At 41.3% G+C, this 18,301-nt stretch overlaps 1 protein-coding gene across 1 annotated transcript; it reads right to left on the reverse strand.

The window, feature by feature from the left end:
- Positions 1 to 5,079: 5,079 nt before the first annotated feature.
- Positions 5,080 to 18,083, reverse strand: CDO1 (cysteine dioxygenase type 1). Its single transcript, XM_016224947.2, has 5 exons — positions 17,681 to 18,083; positions 14,645 to 14,722; positions 13,016 to 13,170; positions 6,774 to 6,943; positions 5,080 to 5,815 (listed from the first exon to the last, which is right to left on the reverse strand). The coding sequence occupies exons 1-5, from the start codon at positions 17,848 to 17,850 to the stop codon at positions 5,786 to 5,788; spliced, it is 603 nt and encodes a 200-aa protein (XP_016080433.1). The 5' UTR covers positions 17,851 to 18,083; the 3' UTR covers positions 5,080 to 5,785.
- Positions 18,084 to 18,301: the final 218 nt, after the last annotated feature.

Here is an 18,301-nt window from a genome sequence, read left to right on the forward strand (position 1 = left end):
AAGGAATTTTTCTGGTTGTGCTTTTAGGTAAACATTATACATATCACTATAGTATATAGATATAAATATTTTAAGCAGATGACCATTTCCTTGAGCTTGTATATGGATTTCTCTTAGACTGATACAGGTTTAAGTCAGTGCTCAGAAACATATTCAGTGGATCTCAGTGTCTCATAGCTTCTTTATGTCTCTCTGTGAATTACTCAAAAAATAAACAAAATACCCCTCATTAAGCAACCTGTGAGGCATGTTTTCAAATAGCACATGAAGCTATGTGCCACATCTTCAACCACTCAAAAAGTTCAAAGTTACAAAGAAAAACAAATGACAGGAAGGCATCAACTTTCCTACTGAGCACGGCAGAACCGTAAATTGACCATGACTACATCATTAGTTTTCTCACAAACACATGGGCTTTCCCTGGGCTTTCTTGCTAGCGGTAAGTAACCTCTGTGAGTGTTAAGCTTCTGACAGCGCTGGAGGGTTCACATGAACACACTTGACCGGTGGGCAGGGTGGAAGTGGCTGAATTGAATAGCGATGACATGAGGTGATAGATTCTGCAGAGATGGGGTTCTCTTCAGCCAGGGCAGCTTGCCATCACCTTCTCCCATTACCTCATTTCCCAGGGCTTAGTTATCTTGGTTGTTTCATAATAAATAAATAACCAACTGATATTTGTGAAATGACATTATGTACATGGCTATTCATTGCATAATTGTTTGCAATCGGCAAAGGTTGGAAATCACATCAAAGTCTGTCGATAGATGACTAGTGAGTTGAACCATGGTATGTTCATACAATGGAACACCATGTAGCCAACAGCACAAAAGAATGTTTGTATTCTGATATGGAAAGGTCTCCTTTTAACTGCACCACATGGTCTTTAGGATGCTACCCTGTGTGTAAACAATGGGAATAATAAATGAGGAAACACAAGAAACTGGTAATGGAGGTTACCTCTCGAGAAGGAAACTGAGAGCCTGAGGAGAGGAATGGAAAGGAAACTTTTCACCGTGTGTCTTTCATGTCATTTGCATTTTCTATGACAGTAGGTCTTACCTATTCTAACACATACATACACACACCCCACATGTACATTTTCTTCCATATGCATCTTTTTACATTTTTAGAAATAACTTTTTCTATGGTGGGAAAATACACATATTTATCACTTGAACCATTCATAAATGTACAATTTAGTGCTATCAAATTCATTCACAGTGCTTTGGACTCATCACCACTATCTACACCCAAATTATTCTCATCATCTCCAAAACACACTCTGTACCCATTAAGCAGTAACTCCCCACCACCACCTGCCCCAGCCCCAGCCCCAGCCCCTAGTAACCTCTAGTCTACTTTCTGTCTCTATGAATTGGCCTATTCTAGGTAAGTGGAATTATGTAATATTTGTCCTCTGTATCTGGCTTATTTCACTATCCCACATACGCTTTTTAATGAAAGCATCTACTAATTAGATAAATACCATTATGAAACACTTTTTTTTTCTGAAATATTAAATATTTTTAGAAAGAGAGAAAACCGATCTTGTGAAATGTGTGGACATGCCTTGGACAGAGTAGCACTGGTCTCTGGTGTTTCCTAGAAACCCTGTTGTAACTTTTAAAACATTAACTAGTCACCCAGCTTGCTAGTGCCCTCTTATTTCAGAAAATGAAGTGAAATAGCCACCAATTCCTTCCCATACATCTTGACTCACATGTGACAGAGTTCTTTAACTGGGGCCCCTAGGGGACTTTAGAGGGTCCTGAAATCTTTTCTGAAATTGTACACATATCTGTTGTGTGCTGGCCTTTCTGGAGAGAAGTTCTTTGGCATTCAGAGGTTTTCAAAGTGGTCTGTGAGTCAGAAAAAAGAAAAAGGCTAAGCACCATTGCTAAATGGGGTAATTAATACTGCTCCTTCCCATTAAATACACAAAAAGCCCTTTATTCCTCAACTAGTCTATGATTAACGAACACACACCAAAAGATAAACCTCTGACATGAGCCACAGAAGAAATAAGTCTGTGGCTTAAAAAAAAGGATTCTTAGAATTTCTGTAGTTAATAAAAATAACATGGCACACAATTTGGTGGCACATAGAAGAGGTCATAGCATCAAGGGTTTGTTAATAGAACTCTTATGAAAGGAAATTGAGGGGTTTTCCATTCACATCATAAATATTTATTCAGTACCCCCTTGTGTCAAATATGGTCTAAGAGCTCAGGATACAGCTGTAAATGAAATACTGTCTCTACCCCATGGGGCTTGCATCCTATTAGTAGAATGTAATGATAAATAAGTGAAAAAAGAAATGACAGTTTTTAGATAACCATAGTGTCAGTGAAATTTCATGGAGAGTGCCTGGAGATTTTAAGTTCAGAGGGGGTGCTTGGGGAATCCCTTTCTGGGGAGATGGCATTTGAGCTGATATCTAAAGGGCAAGAAGAGCCAGCCATGGAAAGAGCTTGGAGAAGGGCATGCCGGGCAGAGGGAACAGCAAGTGCTGAAGCTGGAGCTGTAGGTAAGATGGGGGGTACTGAGTGCTAAGGGCTCACCATCAGCCCTTCATTGCTTCCTCACACACAGGGCTCATTTCTCCTCTAGACTCAGGCTCTTACCCTCTTCTTTTACATCCCACTCACCTTTAACAACCAGCATGCTTCCAGCCCTCAATGTTCCTTCTCCCTCCTACATAATCCCTTTGAGCCCTTGATGGCTCCACTGCCTTGCAGCGAGTGCTCATCAACCCCAGCACGCCCTGAGCTCCTTGAGCATGCCTGCTTGCTCAAGCATGCCTGCTGCTCCATGAACATTGTCATGGGCAGGAGAGAACAGGGCCGACCACAAAGGTCGGGGTGGGCTGAATGGCCAGGACAGCCAGGACCACCAGAGCACCCGTTTAGGTTGAGCCTCACATGCACAGGGGTCCTCAAATTCAGATTTGGCCATTACTTGTTACACATAGGGTATTATCACATTTGTGTGTGTTAAAAGTACAATACATTAAATATTTAAATATATACCACACACATAAAACATAAATATACCATAATTTTATTGTTTAAAAATAGGAAACAAAAATTGGATGTGGCCTAGGATTCTCTTACCCTGAAAAGCTTGAATATAAAGAGAATGCGTTTTGTTTTTATCTCTCGCTCCCTCTCCATTTCTCTCTCTGAAATCAATAAAAACATATAAAACATTTTTAAAAAGAGAGAGAGGGAATGAGTTTTAAAGGAAGGTGGCTTGGAATCAAATCTTAGTTATATAATTTCTTGGCTGGATAACTTTTGGCAAGTTTCTAAACTATGCTTAACAGGTTTAAATACTGTGAATAATTGTGTCCCAGAATGAATTATAATGAAGCTTAACCCATACTGAATTTAGATAAGATATATCTAGATAAGATTTTTGAAATTTCAGTTGACGTTGTGATGGGATGAGTCTTTGGAGATCTTGGGATGGGGTGAACCTACTTGCATATGGGGTAGGCATGGTTCATTGGGAGCAAGAAGGTAAACTGGCAGGCAGAATGGCCTCACAGTGGTCCCCATCCTAATCCCCAGAACCTATGAATATGTTAGCTTACACGGCAAAAGAGACTTTACAGATAGGATTAAGGGTATAACCTAGAGTTGGAGCTGTTGCCTAATCACTCGAGTCCTTCAAAGTACAAGAGAAGGAGACAATAGTTCAGGGAGCTAAGATATAGAAGAACTAAGTCTGTCATTGCTGGCCCTGAAGGTGGAGGAAAGGGGTACCAAGCCACAGCAGCCTCTAGAAGAAAAACCCAGTAAGATAGATGCTACCCAGAACTTACAGAAAGAATCACAGTCATGCCTGGCTAGGCATGGCTCAGGGGTTGAGCATCGACCTAGGATCTAGGAGATTGCAGTTGGATTCCCGGTCAGGGCACATGCCTGGATAGCGGGCTCAATCCCCAGTTGGGGGTGTGCAGGAGGCAGCCAATTAATGACTCTCTCATCATTGATGTTTCTCTTTCTCTCTCCTCTCTCTCTCCCTTCCTCTCTCTGAAATCAATAAAGATATATTTAAAAAAAAAAAAAAAAGAAACACAGCCATGCTGATGTCCTGATTTTAGCACTGTAAAACTGTTCAACTTTTGACCTATGGAACTGTAGGAAAATAAAATTTGTGCTGCTTTAAGCCGCTAAGTTTGTGATGTTACAGTAGCAGTAATAAACCACTACAGTACCTAATTCACAAGGTTTGTTTTAATAACAAAATTGTTCCTAGTACATCTAAACAACTCATAACTATACCTAGTATGTAGTAAGCACTCAATAAATGTTAACATCCTTCTCAAAGTTGAGAGAAAGCAAAGAGGTAAAGACATAAATAACTCTGAGGGTATAAATGCAACCAATGATCTATGCAGAACTATCTTCAAAGGGCTTCAAAAGATTATGACAGATAGCCCTAAGAAAATTGCCCAAAGTAGGGGTAGCAAACTCAAATGCATGTGGGCTTTGCTGGTAACATACGTAAGGGAAATACGCAAGTTGGGGGCTGTCACAGATTGGAGGGGTAGCCCCATCTAAGGGACAGACCTGGCATAGCTGACTGATGCCAATGAAAATGCAATGCAGGCCCATTGTTATGAGATACTTCAAATTTTCAAAAAGCAGAAACCCACATCTTCTCTGAAATCCGTTTTTAAATGTTGGAAAACAATTCACATTTAAACATAGACAGGCATACCTCGAAGATATTGCAAGTTTGGTTTCCAGACAACAGCTATAAAGTGAGTTGTAATCTTTTTGCTGGTGGAGGGTCTTGCATTCAATTTGTTAAAAATGCACCGTCTGTGAAGTGCAATAAAAAGAGGTGTGCCTGTATAGACCTGCACACAATTTTTAGGCAAAATTGGTATGTCTACATTTAGCCCCTCAGGTTAGTATCTCCAGCCAGCTGGTGAACACATTTAAAGCTAATTTTGAATGCATTTTTTCTGGTCCTCTCAGTCTTACACCATAAAATAATATGGTAGTCTACCCAAATCTAAGAAACCATAAATTTTATGAAATTAAACAGAAAGACAGCTTCAAACTGTGTTCAAATCCAGTTTTATTAAAATTATTTGGGAATTTCAGAGTAGTACAAAGAATTTGACTATGACCACTGGACACACCAGACATGAGTTTCTATTTTTGGTTTATTGGAGGTTTGGGTACATGTACTTTTCTAAATCCTTACCACTTCATTTCATTACCAAATGTCAAAGTACCTCAAGTTTCTCTATCTACAACACCCTATTATTTATAGAACAGGAATTTTTAAAGTATGATTGAAAAAATAAAATCCACAGATTCAAAAAATCCTCTTCAAATATTAAGAACATACAAAGTATACTAAAGACATCTACATTTAGTCATCTAAGTCACAAGGCAGGCATTTGATGTCTGTAGTTTCTTGTTTTTACTTATTGCTAATTACAGTCCAGAGACCAAACTGTTTCCAAAAGCTATAAAAACCTTCACTGACATTCCTGGTCCGGTTCCAACGGATTTAGAGAATAAAACCAGGAGATGGCTTGATTTGGCCTTTAAAATCACAAGCCTTTTTTTTCTTTAATGGGATTTTTCTTCTGTAGGAGCTCAGGGCACTATTTGCTTACTTAATGCCTTATAATTAGCATCTGCCTTACAGGAGATCTAAGTATTGGCTTTGTAAAGTGTATGACTGAACAGCAAATGATGGGAGGCCTTCGTGTCCAAGGCGAGATTTCCCCCAGCCCTCAGAGGGTCTGGTGCTCCTCAGTTGTTCTCCAGGGATCCTGAAGTTGCCTGTAAGAAGGAAACAAAGAAAACTGTGTAAGAATCTTCATGCCAGACATTTCAGCTCATTCTAAGTAGTCTTGCTTTCTTATCAGTGTATGAAAACTCAACTATGGCAATAGAGCCCTGCTGTTTTGTTCCTATCATAAGAGTAGCTCTAGGGGATAAAAATGTAGAAAACAAAGCAGGGCAATCACTTGAGAAAATTCTGCTCTGGCTTCTCTCAAAGGCTGGACTTTCATAAGATTCACGAGAATTGTTTTCAGTCTTCACATTCCCCTAAATGGCCGATTTATTTCACCAGAGGTATAGAAGGTTGTCATACCATATTACCATTGATTGTCTTATTATTTTTAGGTGGAAACACTTGTTCCTTAAGGGGGAATGTGTTATTATAGTCTACTGTCCTTTATTTGTGGTCTTGAATAGCATCACTATTCAAAGAAAAAGCAATTTTGCAATCAAAACAGGCATGTTTCTTTATCTGTATCACTGGAACGGGGTCTCAGACTTTGCCAAGGTTAACTCTACAAGTTATTTATGTCGTCCCAGCAAATTAGACCTATGAATATTAAGTCATAGCAGAAGCTGTATCAAATAGATTTCACTCTTATTTCTCTAATAAATGAAAAACATTTTCTTTAGAAATGAGCATACATTTTGAACTTCAATAATTCTTTGCATCTAATTTAAGTTTATTTATAAATTGAAAATATAGTCTCCAACGTTAAAGAATTAGAATATAAGAAGCCTTTCCTCTAAGTTAAGTTTCATCTAAACTTCAATTCAAGAATACTTAAAACAAGGGGACATCTGTGATACTTTCAACAATAAAGATACATTTTTTTAAAAAGAATACTTAAAACAAAATATTCAAATAATATCTAGAACAAAAAAAGCAATGCATACACTGCAATGTTGCTAACTCATGAAGCAGTTAAATCTAGGAGAGAGAAATTATACTTACAAATGGAGTCCTGATTCCAAATTTGCTATAGAACGTCATGGTGACTTTGTTTTTATATCCTGTTCTTTGATCAAAGGCATGGCATGAATCAAAAGGTGGACTGTACAAGTGAAGGCTCACGGCAGGTTCTGTATGGCTAATATTTTCCACTCGGTGTAAGCCAATGGAATCTAAACAACATACAAGAAGAATAGATGAAGGATTTTAGATGATAGCTGTAGGTAAAAGTTTTGTTAATCACCTAAGATCATAAGTCAATTGGGTACATATGGAATTAACAAAAATTAGTTAGAAATGAACTTCTTATTAAAGATAGTAAGCCATATGTACTCTGTTCTTTCCTGAACACCCCCTATAACTTCAGTAAAAGAATAAAAGAGGCATCAACATACAAAGAAAATAGAAAAAATTTAAAAGCTTGAATGTACTGGTGACTTGAACAACATGGACATTAAGGGTGCCAACTTCTACCCCCTGCAGTCAAAAATCCACAATAACGTTTGACTCCTCAAAAACTTAATAATTGGTTCCAGGACCCCCTGTTGATACAAAAATCTGAGGATGCTGGAGTCCCCTGGCCCCCTGTATAAAACAGCATATATTAATGCATACAGTCAGCACTCTGAATCCTTGGACTTCCAACCTTGGATTGAAAACATTACAGATATTTATTGAAAAAAATCTGTGTATATGTGGACCTGTCCATTTCAAACTCGAGTGGTTCAGGGTTAATGACAGATGAATAGCTTTGCAGAAGAAAGCTAAATATTCATCCACACATGGAGAAAGCCAAGAAATAAACTGATTTATATTGTGAACCCCTCCCCACCCCAACAGTTCAGAAATTGGCAGCATGGGTGTTTCTGGAAATGGGGATGAAAGTGGGGCTAAAAGTATAAGAACTGGTTAAAAGCCTATTTCAGTAGAGTCTTAGATCCCTTTCACCATTTCTCCCTCTCCTTCCCCCTGGTAGAAGTCTGAGATCTAGTCTCTAGAAAGAATATAATAGATGAACTCAGGACAGGTGAAAAACAGGTGACTGAAGTGAAAATATACATATTGAATGGGAAGAGCCCACTTTCTTCACTGCCTAGCTGCCAGAATGCTGCCAGACAGGAATTTTTTTCTCCAGGCAGGAGATGGGAAGTAGTTTCTCAGGGGATCTGATTGGCTCAAGAACAAAGCCCCAAGCATACTGCCATCGGTTGTTTCTCAAGGAAAGAGCTTTGCCAGATTATCCTAGAACGAAGTCCAGTGTTTAGAGCTACCAATTGACATTTTTTGTCCCTGGTTTATAAATATTAGCACACAGCTAAGGTCACCAGAGGTCAGAGCAACCTGAAAAAAAGCAACTAGAGACAGACATAATTCTGGAGAAGACTTAAAAAACAAACAAACTTATCATTAATATCCTCAGAGAGATAAGAGAAAATACTATAAAAGGACCAGAGAAAGAAGGGCTTTTAGAAACAAAAACCTGAATAGAAAGGTTGGAAGAAAAACTGAGGAAGCTGAAGAAGACTCAAAGGAACAAACGAACAAAAGAACAAAGATAGAAAATAGAAAAGAAAGATAAAAGAAATCAAGAGGAGGTTTAATATCTGAGCAATAGGAATTTCAGAAACAGAGAAAAAAAAAGTCAAAGAAATAACTGAATAATATTTTCTTGAATGGAAGGACGTGAATTTCCAGATTGAAAGAACCCACTGAGTACTCAGCACAATGAATGAGAGTCATGAAACGCTACCTCACTATAATACTGGGGTCAGAGAAAATATAATGAAAGAGATCTCAAAAGTTACTAGAAAAGAAAAATACGCTTCATAGAAAGATTCAAGAATCAGAACAACAGCAGGCTTTCAACAAGAAGACTGAAAGCCTTGGCGGGGTATCTCAGTTAGAGAGTTGTCCCAATATTCCAAGGTAGCTGGTTCAATCCCCGGGTCAGGGCACAAATAAGAATCAACTAGTGAATGCATAAATAAGTATGGAACAACAAATTGATGTTACTCTCTCTCAAATCAATAATAATAATAAAAAGACCAAAAACCAAAAGACAAGGCATTACCTTCATCGTTCTGAGAGAATATGACTGTCAAGTCATAATTCCATATCCAGCTAAATTATCAATCATGTTGCAAGAGTTGACTACAGAGATTTTTAGATATATGAGGTCTCAAAAAATTTCTTTCCATGAACACTTTCTTATAGAGCCACTGGAGGATATGCTCCACTAAAACAAGGGCCTGGACCAAGAATGAAGCAGACATGAGATCAGGAAACACGGAGAGTAGCAAAAGAAAATGGCAAAGGGAAAGTCTGGATGATGTGAGGGGATCCCAGGATGACAGTGGAGCCCTGGCCTTGAGATCAACCAATCCACAATGAAGCTGGTCAAAAGGCCCTGGAGGAGATATCTCAAAGAAGGTTAAAATAAAGAAATAATGAAAATACATGATTTAAAAAATATATGCTGAGAAGAAATTTATAGTTAGGAGAGAGTGTGAGGATTAACCAAGGGAGGAATTCAGTGTAATTAGTGTAGTTAATGAAGGCACCTAATTTGGCCTCATGCTTTATGATCTAGTTCCATGAGCTTGTATGATACAGAGCAAAGCCTAGAGGCAGAGGACTTAATTCTTCTCCCAGCTAGACTACCTTCAAACAACTCACAACTTCCCGAGTCCTCAGTTTTCCTCACTTCTAAAAATGAGGCCTGATTCTCAGATCTGAAAATTCTTTAATCCTATAGCTTACTGTTTTCACAAGATACTGGCTTAAGCACAATTTTGAACAAAAGTTCGACATTCTTAAGAACTGACTGCCCTTACACAAATTATGTTTCTCCAGTTGCAAATACATACACCACCCAATGCATGTTGGATAATTCTGTAAGCTAAGGCCCCGCAAAAACTAGTAACCTGTGCTTTAGAGAAGTTCCTGAGGCCCATGTCTGATCCCAATTGTTAATAATCCCAACATTATTATTATTATTTATTATTATTATTATTGGTCCTTGCCTCTTTCCTTTATCCCCATGGTATACCCTCTGTCACAGTAATTCTGAACTTGGTGATACTTATGGACACCAGTTTGATCCTGGCCATGTCCACCTTTTGCCTATTACAATAGGTAACTTGGTCTCCTTGACCCAATTCTCTCCCTTTCCTCCACCCTATGTTGCACACTGCTACAAAATTGATCAGGATATTCCCAAATAAAATTCTGCTGACCAAAGCAAGCTCTTACTTTAAGCTGGTCTTGGAGGCCCAGGACCTGATCTTACTTTACTCTCCCACTATTCCTGTCCAAACCCATTCTTCCCTCTTCCCTCTAGGCAGACCATTCCTGACTAGTTTTTAGTTTTTGTACTGACTGTGCCTTCGCTCATGCTCTCCCTGGTACTTAAAACATCCTTCCCGCTGATCAGTATCTATCTGCACTTCTCCTGCATCTGTAAAAATCAAAGGTTGTAAATTTGTGACTTTTGATCATATGGGTAATTAGTCTACAGAAATATTTAGCTTATTCCACCCAATATCTTCCAACTGGCAAAATTTTCCATAAAAATCAGAATTTCCCACTTCTATGGAAAAAGAAACCTGGATGATCTCACGGGAGCTGGGTGCCCATTGGTGCCCCCTGGCTTGCACACACCAGTTCCCCACAGCCTTACCCCCAGCCTGCACCACTCATTTACCTTATCTGCTTGGTTCCTATGCTCTTTGCATTGTAGACTCTTTACCCATTCTTTAAGATCTAATCTAGTTTCACAAAGACTGTGACTAGTTGAAAGTAACTATTCTGAAAGGCTTTTTGCTTTATTGTGAATTACATGGACAATAAACTTGTTCTCGAAAATCTGGTGTGCCTCATAAATACAGCAACCCTCAAATAAGAGTTTTCCTGCTACATAAGAAACTAACACCTTGTGTTACGTGAATGGGGAGAAAAACTTCCCATACAGCAGTTCGCCTTTATCTGCAATTTCAATTTCTGTAGTTTCAGTTACCTTCGGTCAACCATGGTCTGAATATACTAAATGGAAAACTCCAAAAATAGACAATTCATAAGTTTTAAATTGTGTGCTTTTCTGAGTAGCATAATAAAATCTCCTGTTCCATCCCACCCAGGCATGAATTATCCCTTTGTCCAACCTGCTGTATAGGCTCCCTGCCCTTTAGTCACTTAGTAGCTATCTGTTATCAGATATTTTGAAAGAGAGACCACATTTCCATAACTTTTATTGCAGTATATTGTTAAAATTGTTCTACTTTATCATTAATCATTAATTTTACCCTCTTACTGTGCCTTATTTATAAATTAAACTTTACCATAGGTATGTATGTACAGGAAAAAAACATAGTATATATAGGGGTCAGTACTAACCACAGTTTCAGGTATCCACTGGGGGTCTTGGAACATATCCCCTGCATGTAACAGGAACTACTGTACACTCTGACCTTTCTAAGTGCATTGTGAAACTAATGAACAAATTTAAGCCAAGTATCAAGGTCGATACTTGTTATTAAAGAAGATCCTGCCCAGCTGGGCATGGCTCAGCAGTTGATCGACTTAGGATCCAGGAGATCAGGGTTCAATTCCCGGTCAGGGCACATGCCCAGGTTGGGGGCTAGGCAGCCGATCAATGACTCTCTCATCATTGATGTTTCTCTCTCTCTCCCCCTCCTTTCTTCTCTATGAAATCAATAAAGATATGTTTTTTAAAAATAAAGAAGATCCTGCTTTGCCAGAAAAATCTCTGTATTATTTTTTTTAAATATGTTTTTATTGATTTTTTTTTTTTTTAGAGGGAGAAAGGGAGAGGTATAGAGAGACAGAAACATCAATGAGAGAGAAACCTTGGTCGGCTGCCTCCCCAGGCTCCCTACTGGGGATCGAGCCCTAAACCAGGGCATGTGCCCTGACCAGGAATCAGACCGGTGACCTCTTGGTTCATGGGTCAACACTCAACCACTGAGCCATACCAGTTGGGCTCTCTGAAATAATTTATTGTATGTAAGTAGGATAGCATCCAATAAGAGTACAGCCTTTGGAATCAAATCTTGGCTGCTACTTAAAAGTTGACTGGGTTGGACAAGTTATTTAATCTTCCTGTGTGTTGGAATCTCATCTGCAAATGGGAATAAATGATCTCATATAAGCTTAACAAGCTTTCTGGAAATTTACTAGCCCCTTTAAGAATACAGATGTTAATCACTGCCTCTCCTAAAAAGCATTTGGCTTTTCTATATCACATTTAGGGGAAAGAATGAATTCTTGGTGAGAGATCTATAAATCGCTGCTTAAATAATGTGCTTTGTGAAGTTTCCCTTGAGAATACTCTTAAGTATGTTATATTTCAGAAAAACGGGAACTAGCTAGCATTTGTAATTACTTCCAGACCATTTCTTTACATTTTCTTTCTTTCTTTTAAATATATTTTTATTGATTTCAGAGAGAGGAAGGGAGAGAAAGAGAGAGAGTTGAAACATCAATGATGAGAGAGTTGTCATTGACCAGCTGCCTCCTGTTAGCCCAAGGCTGGGAATTGAGCCCGCACCCGGGCATGTGCCCTGACCAGGAATTGAACCTCCATCTCCTGGATCCTAGGTCAATGGTCAACCGCTGAGCCACGCCCAGCTGGGCTACATTTTCTTTTTTTAAAAATTTTTATTGATTGATTGATTTGGGGGGGAGGGAGAGGGGTAGAGGAGAGGATGGGAGAGGGAGGGGGAGGGGAGGGAGAGAGGGACATCAATTTGTTGTTCCACTTAGTTGTGCATTCATTGTTTGATTCTTGTATGTGCCCTGACTGGAGATTGAATCCTCAACCTTGGCGTCTGGGACAATGTTCTAACCAACCGAACAACTGAACTACCCGGCCATGGCCATTTAGTTACAGTTTCTAATGCAAAATCTAGTATTTCCACCTTGGCATCACTTCTTTATTAAAAGACTCTACATATGTAAATTCATATTTGATTCTAACTGTCCTAAGACTTGGCAGGTAAATGACTTTTCAGTCAGGACTAATCTACACACATGTGTTTCTAATAAGTGATTCTAGTCCAGACGCAAAACTTTAAAAAGCAAAACCCACTGCTTTCAGGCCCTTTCCCAAATATTTGAAATCATGACTATGACTCAAGTTCTACTGCACATATGTAAGTAACCAATCTTTCAGATGAGAGTTAAAAGGTTTTTCCCACTTGCCCTTAGAAAAAGGAATTGGATGTTACCATTGATGTAGGCACACTGGTTTTCCCTCAAGATTCTTTCAGACTTCTTGATCATCTCATTGGACTTTTTGTCAGGCCAGGCAAATAATGTCTCCTTTAGATTTCCCTGCAGCATCTTCAGAAAGCAGTGGGAGTTGGTGTGGTCATGGATACTGCTATATACACACAAAATGAAAACTGAACTCAGTAGATGGTCCAGTATCCAGATCTGCAGTCACAGTCAGTCCAGAGCTTACAGCTGCACACTGTCAATAGGACATCTCCCAGGATAAAATCCATTTCAGCTGGATTTTGAAACGCCATCTATTTATAATTTGTTCAAGATAAATAAAATATCTTCCATATCAATGCATATAAGGCGTACAGTTTTCATGCCTACCTCCACTAAAGAACAGTTAATTTTTTAAACCTTGTTGTAATACTACTTTCATAAGAGAAACACAAAAGCAGCAACCATTTATCTTCTCCAAGATATAGCTTTAAATAACTCAGTTAAGCTGGGCTAAAACTTGACTGTAGAACTACACTGGGGAATTTTAAGGAAGGACAAAAGTAATCATCTATAATCACTGAGTCACACTGAGAAGATGACACTTAACAAATTTTCCCAGGCTTTCTCTCTTTTTTATCTTTCCTTTGGGGGACAAAAGATATGTGTATCTATTACCATCACCCTAAAGTTATACTGTAATGTATCTATAATGTTAACATTTTGTAGATTTAGAGTATTCTACCTGTGATTACATCCCAATATTTGTGGAAAAAATAAAGTAAATTTGATTTGGGGAAAGAATTTATTCATATAATCTTAGAGTAAATAGCATTTAAGTTTATTAAGTAGGCTTAGCTGTAGGGTTCATTAAAACATATACATATGCACCACAGGAAGAACTTGTTTCCTAAATCCACAGAGCCTAGTCTTACTCTTTATGTATAATCTGCTTTGAAAAAAATATTGAGAGTGATATGTACTCCAAATGAGTAAATAAATGTATTCTATAAACCTAATTTTCTAAAGTCTTGTAAATTCATGTTTCATTTTTCCCATAAAAAGGTCTAGATTATTTTTTCACCATTCTCAAAAGACTGAGAAGGATCTGTTTAAAGAGATAATACTCAATTGGTAACAATGTTAGCAAATGTTTAAACCAAGGATAATTAAGGAAACAAGTTTCAAAGAATTAGTATTAGTTGCCTTACCCTCTATATAAAGAACATAAACCATAAACTTAAAGTAGAAATAAATTTTCTAAATTTGTGAATTTCTTTCTAGCTCCAAATCTGGATGCTTAGGTCTTTGGTCCCACAATTGTTTACACTTCAAAATACCACAAAGGTCAAGTTTTAGCACAATCCCATAAAAGTTTGGAGAAAGAAATAAGTTACACTAGTTACCACCTATTTGATTTATTACTCATTTTGGAGGCTGGTTTTGATATGCACAGTGTATGCCTAAACCCTTCATGCCAATTCCCTTGTGATTTGTTGTTGTTGTTGGGATTAGGGGACAAGTAATTATAAAATGAGATTTGTTAGTGCTCTCAAGATTTGTTAGTACAGCCTGGCACTGTACATTGCATAGGCTGGAATAAACACTAATAAATATCTGTGAATGAATAGTTGTATTACCTGCCATGTCCTTCACCCCAACATAGAATCATTAGATTAAATTTTCCATTTCCTTGATCCACAAGATTTCGGGTATACCTGAAAAGAAGGTATTCAGAGGTTTGAATTTAGGTGATGAAACAAGCGCTGGGAAAAATAAGTGTCATAAAGTATCATTCATTTACAGATGTTACTATTTCTACCTCTAAGCAACTGTGTGGTTCTCTAACTAGAAATCCAGCACAAATGAAAAATACTTTTCCCACTTCATTTTGGACATTTTTATATTTTGAATCACCACATTTACAGCTGCTCAGTTTTAATTAACGGCATGAAAAAAGTTAACAGGAAAAAAACCAAATTCCTTTATTCTCCATGTGACTGCCTCAAACTGAAAAAAATTCCTTACAGAAGGTTTTTGCAAAGTGCATTAGTACTCTAGGCAAGAATGTTGCTATTGTTTTGTCTTTTCCCTCAGGTAGCTAACCCTGAACTTGAGAAACAAGGTTTTATTAAATAGCTGTTCTAGAATTCTCCTTAGTTTTACTATAGCCCAAACCACATTCTAAAGTTACCCCTAATGCAAAGTCCTCCTCAAATAGGGTGGGTGGGAGGTATTAGAACACTACATTAGGAAATTGAACCCGAGACCCTTTGGAGCATGGGCCAACACTCTAACCACTGAGGCACATGGGTCAGGGCTAGACTGTCACTTTTAAGGAAAACAATCTTTACCCATTTCTGGGTTAGTGTTTGTTCATATGGTTCATATCTGTTCACTAATGTCCTACATGCCTCTTCCTTCCCCCTTCTCCCCCAGCTCAGGGCCAGGTGCTGGCAGAGCAGGATCACTGAGGGAGGTGATTAGTAAATGCTCTTTAGGTGTCAGTCATCCTCACTTTGTAGACCTTTATGACCTAGCAAGGGGCTGTGCACTGGCCTTTAATTCACAGTAAATTCAGTACCAGGATCCTACTTCTCCCTCTAAGAGGGTCATCCCTCTTGCTTCTCTGGTGCTTCTTCCTGAGAATTCACTGTCTAGCCCACATTGGAACACATTCTGGCTTGGTTCTTCTGCAATGGCCTTCCCAAGGTCAGAGATTAGAATCCCTCACAGTGCTTGGACACTTATTATATGCAAAAAATACTATCAAATTGATTTCTGCTCTCTTCTTTTTCCCTCTCTCCTTCCCCAAATACCCTCCCAGGATGGCACTCATTATGTTAGTGAGCTGTATCTCAGATACCTGTGGAACAGATCAATCCAAGTGGTTTCATTTCAAATGGCTTAGAGCTTGTCAATCAAGATACATTCAAGGCTCCTGGAAATGCCCCTGTTCTAAAGATTAAGAGCACTTACAGCCTACCCTGGTTAATTAATTTCACTTGATCAGTAATATGTCTAGGCAGAAGAAAACTATTATATACCATATGTCTGCAAACAGTTTGATTGTGGTTTAGAGTGTGGGCTCTGAAACAGTAATGCTAATTTGAATCCTGGTGCCACTTCTTGGCAGAAATATGACTGTGTGCAGGTAATCCAAACTTTTTATTGCTTACCATTTCTCACCTGTAAAATAGGGCTAAGAATGGTACCAATCTCTAGGTAGAGTTAATACATGTGTAAAGTGACTGGAATGGCATATGGCTCAAAACAAGCCCTCAATTACCTGGAGCTAATGGCAATATTAAAAACTAGACTTGGGCGGCCGGCGTGGCACAGCACTTGAGCGTTGACCCATGAACCTGGAGATAGGTTGGGTTCCAGTGGGGGCGACATGCCTGGGTTGCTGGTTGGAAACTCGGTAGGGGGCCTGCAGGAGGCAGCTGATCAATGACTCTCTCATCACTGATGTTTTTCTCTCTCTCCCTCTCCCTTCCTCTCCCTGAAATAAAGAAAAACGTATTTTTTTTTATAAAGTTAAAAAACAAAAACAAAAAATAAACTAGACTCTGGTAACTTTGTTGGCAGCCACAGAAGGACCTGACCATGAACTGAGTTGATAGGAACCAAACGAATGTCCTGGAGCCACCCGCAAGTGGACAATGGGATCCTAGGTAGGCTTCACTTTTTAATTTCAAATCCTAAAATACAGCTGAAACAGCCCTTGCCGACATCACTTTTCCAAACCCCCTAAGTTATGTTTAGTGAAATGACTAACACAAACTCCTTAAGGTTTTTCTCTTTCAACTAACTGAAGCGCTGGCTGCCCTGCGGAAAAGAACCTCTCCCTCTTCGCAGCGATTAAATTTCCCCTCCGCCCGCGAGGACTGGTACAGATGCATTTGTAGTTAATCGCCGAGCCGGCGCCACCAAGGGCCAGGCCTCCCAGGCATCTCCCCGCCGCGCGGCCGCGGAGCAGCGGTCTCGGGCTCACGCTCCAGACGCCCAGGATCCCGGCCGAGCGCGAGCCCGCTGCGGCGGGGGCGCGGCGCGAACGGGGCTTTCATTAGCGAGCCCGACCGCGGGTTTCAGTAAAACCGCAGCCCGGGAAGCTAAACTGGCTTGAGAGACGGAGCACGAACTTAAGCAGCGCAGTGGACAACTCCAGGACTCAAAAGCCGCCCGCTGGCAGGTGCCTGGCGGCGGGCGGCAGAGGGCGAGGTGACGAGCCAGCGCCGGGGAGCGGTCCCTCCGCCGTCCCCCCGTCCCCGCGGCCGCTGTAGCTCGCCCCGGACGGCACCCTCCGCGCCGGTCCCGCCAGGCGGCTTCCCCGGGCGCTGCGCCCGAGGCCCGAGCAGCAGGAGCGGTGGCGGTTTGGAAGCTGAGAGGCTGACACTTGAGCGACTAGAAAACCGGAGGCGCGCGGCGGCCTCCCCTCCGGACCGCGAGCCTCGCGGGGTCCCCCTCCCGCCCGCGGAGGAGGCGGCGCAGCGCCCGGGGCCACGAAGGCCCCCGGAGGCCCGCAGCGGGGGCGCCAGGCCCCCCGCCCCTCCTGGGGCAAGACCCCGCCCGCCCCGCCCCCCGCGGACCCCGAGCCGGCGCCGCAGGGCCGCGAGGACCGTGAGGACCGCGAGCCCCGCGCCGGACGCGCGGCGGGCGGGCGGCGCGCTCACCTGTACTGGTCGTACTTGGCGTACTTGGCCCACTCGGCGGGGTCGCTCTCGTAGGCTTCCATGACGGCCTGCACCTCCTCCACGTTGATCTCGTCGCGGGCGAAGAGCTGGTGCAGGATGCGGATGAGGTCGGCGAGCGTCCGCGGCTTGAGCACCTCGGTCTGCTCCATCCTTCGCAGAGGGGGCGGCGCGCCTCTCACGGCTGGGCTTCGGCGAAGGGGCTGAGCGAGCCTAGGACCGGGGACGAGGGACCCCAGCTGCCAGCTAGACAGCTACACACAAAGCCCCCCGATGCTTGAGAGCCAGTTCAAAGGACCCCTGACCAAGCTATCAAGAGGCACCCCCACCAGGGCGCGAAGGACCTGGGATCGCGGAGAACGCGCGACGCTCGCAGACCAGGACCAAAGCTGCGGGGCTTAGCCTCGCGGGCGCTTTTTAAGCTCTCCGAGTCAGCGGGAATGTACCAATGGCCCCGGGAGGGTGGGGAGAGGCGGGGTGCGACCTGAGAAAGGTGGCGGCGGGAACGTGCGGCCGAGGCTCACGCACTTGGCGTCAGCCCCGCGGGAGCCCGTCCCTCCCTAACCCCGCACTCGCGGCGGCTGCGCGGTCTCCCCCCGCCTT

The sequence above is a fragment of the Miniopterus natalensis genome, chromosome 3 (genome assembly GCF_054644295.1).
Source record: "Miniopterus natalensis isolate mMinNat1 chromosome 3, mMinNat1.hap1, whole genome shotgun sequence".
Taxonomy (NCBI): Eukaryota; Metazoa; Chordata; class Mammalia; order Chiroptera; family Miniopteridae; genus Miniopterus; species Miniopterus natalensis.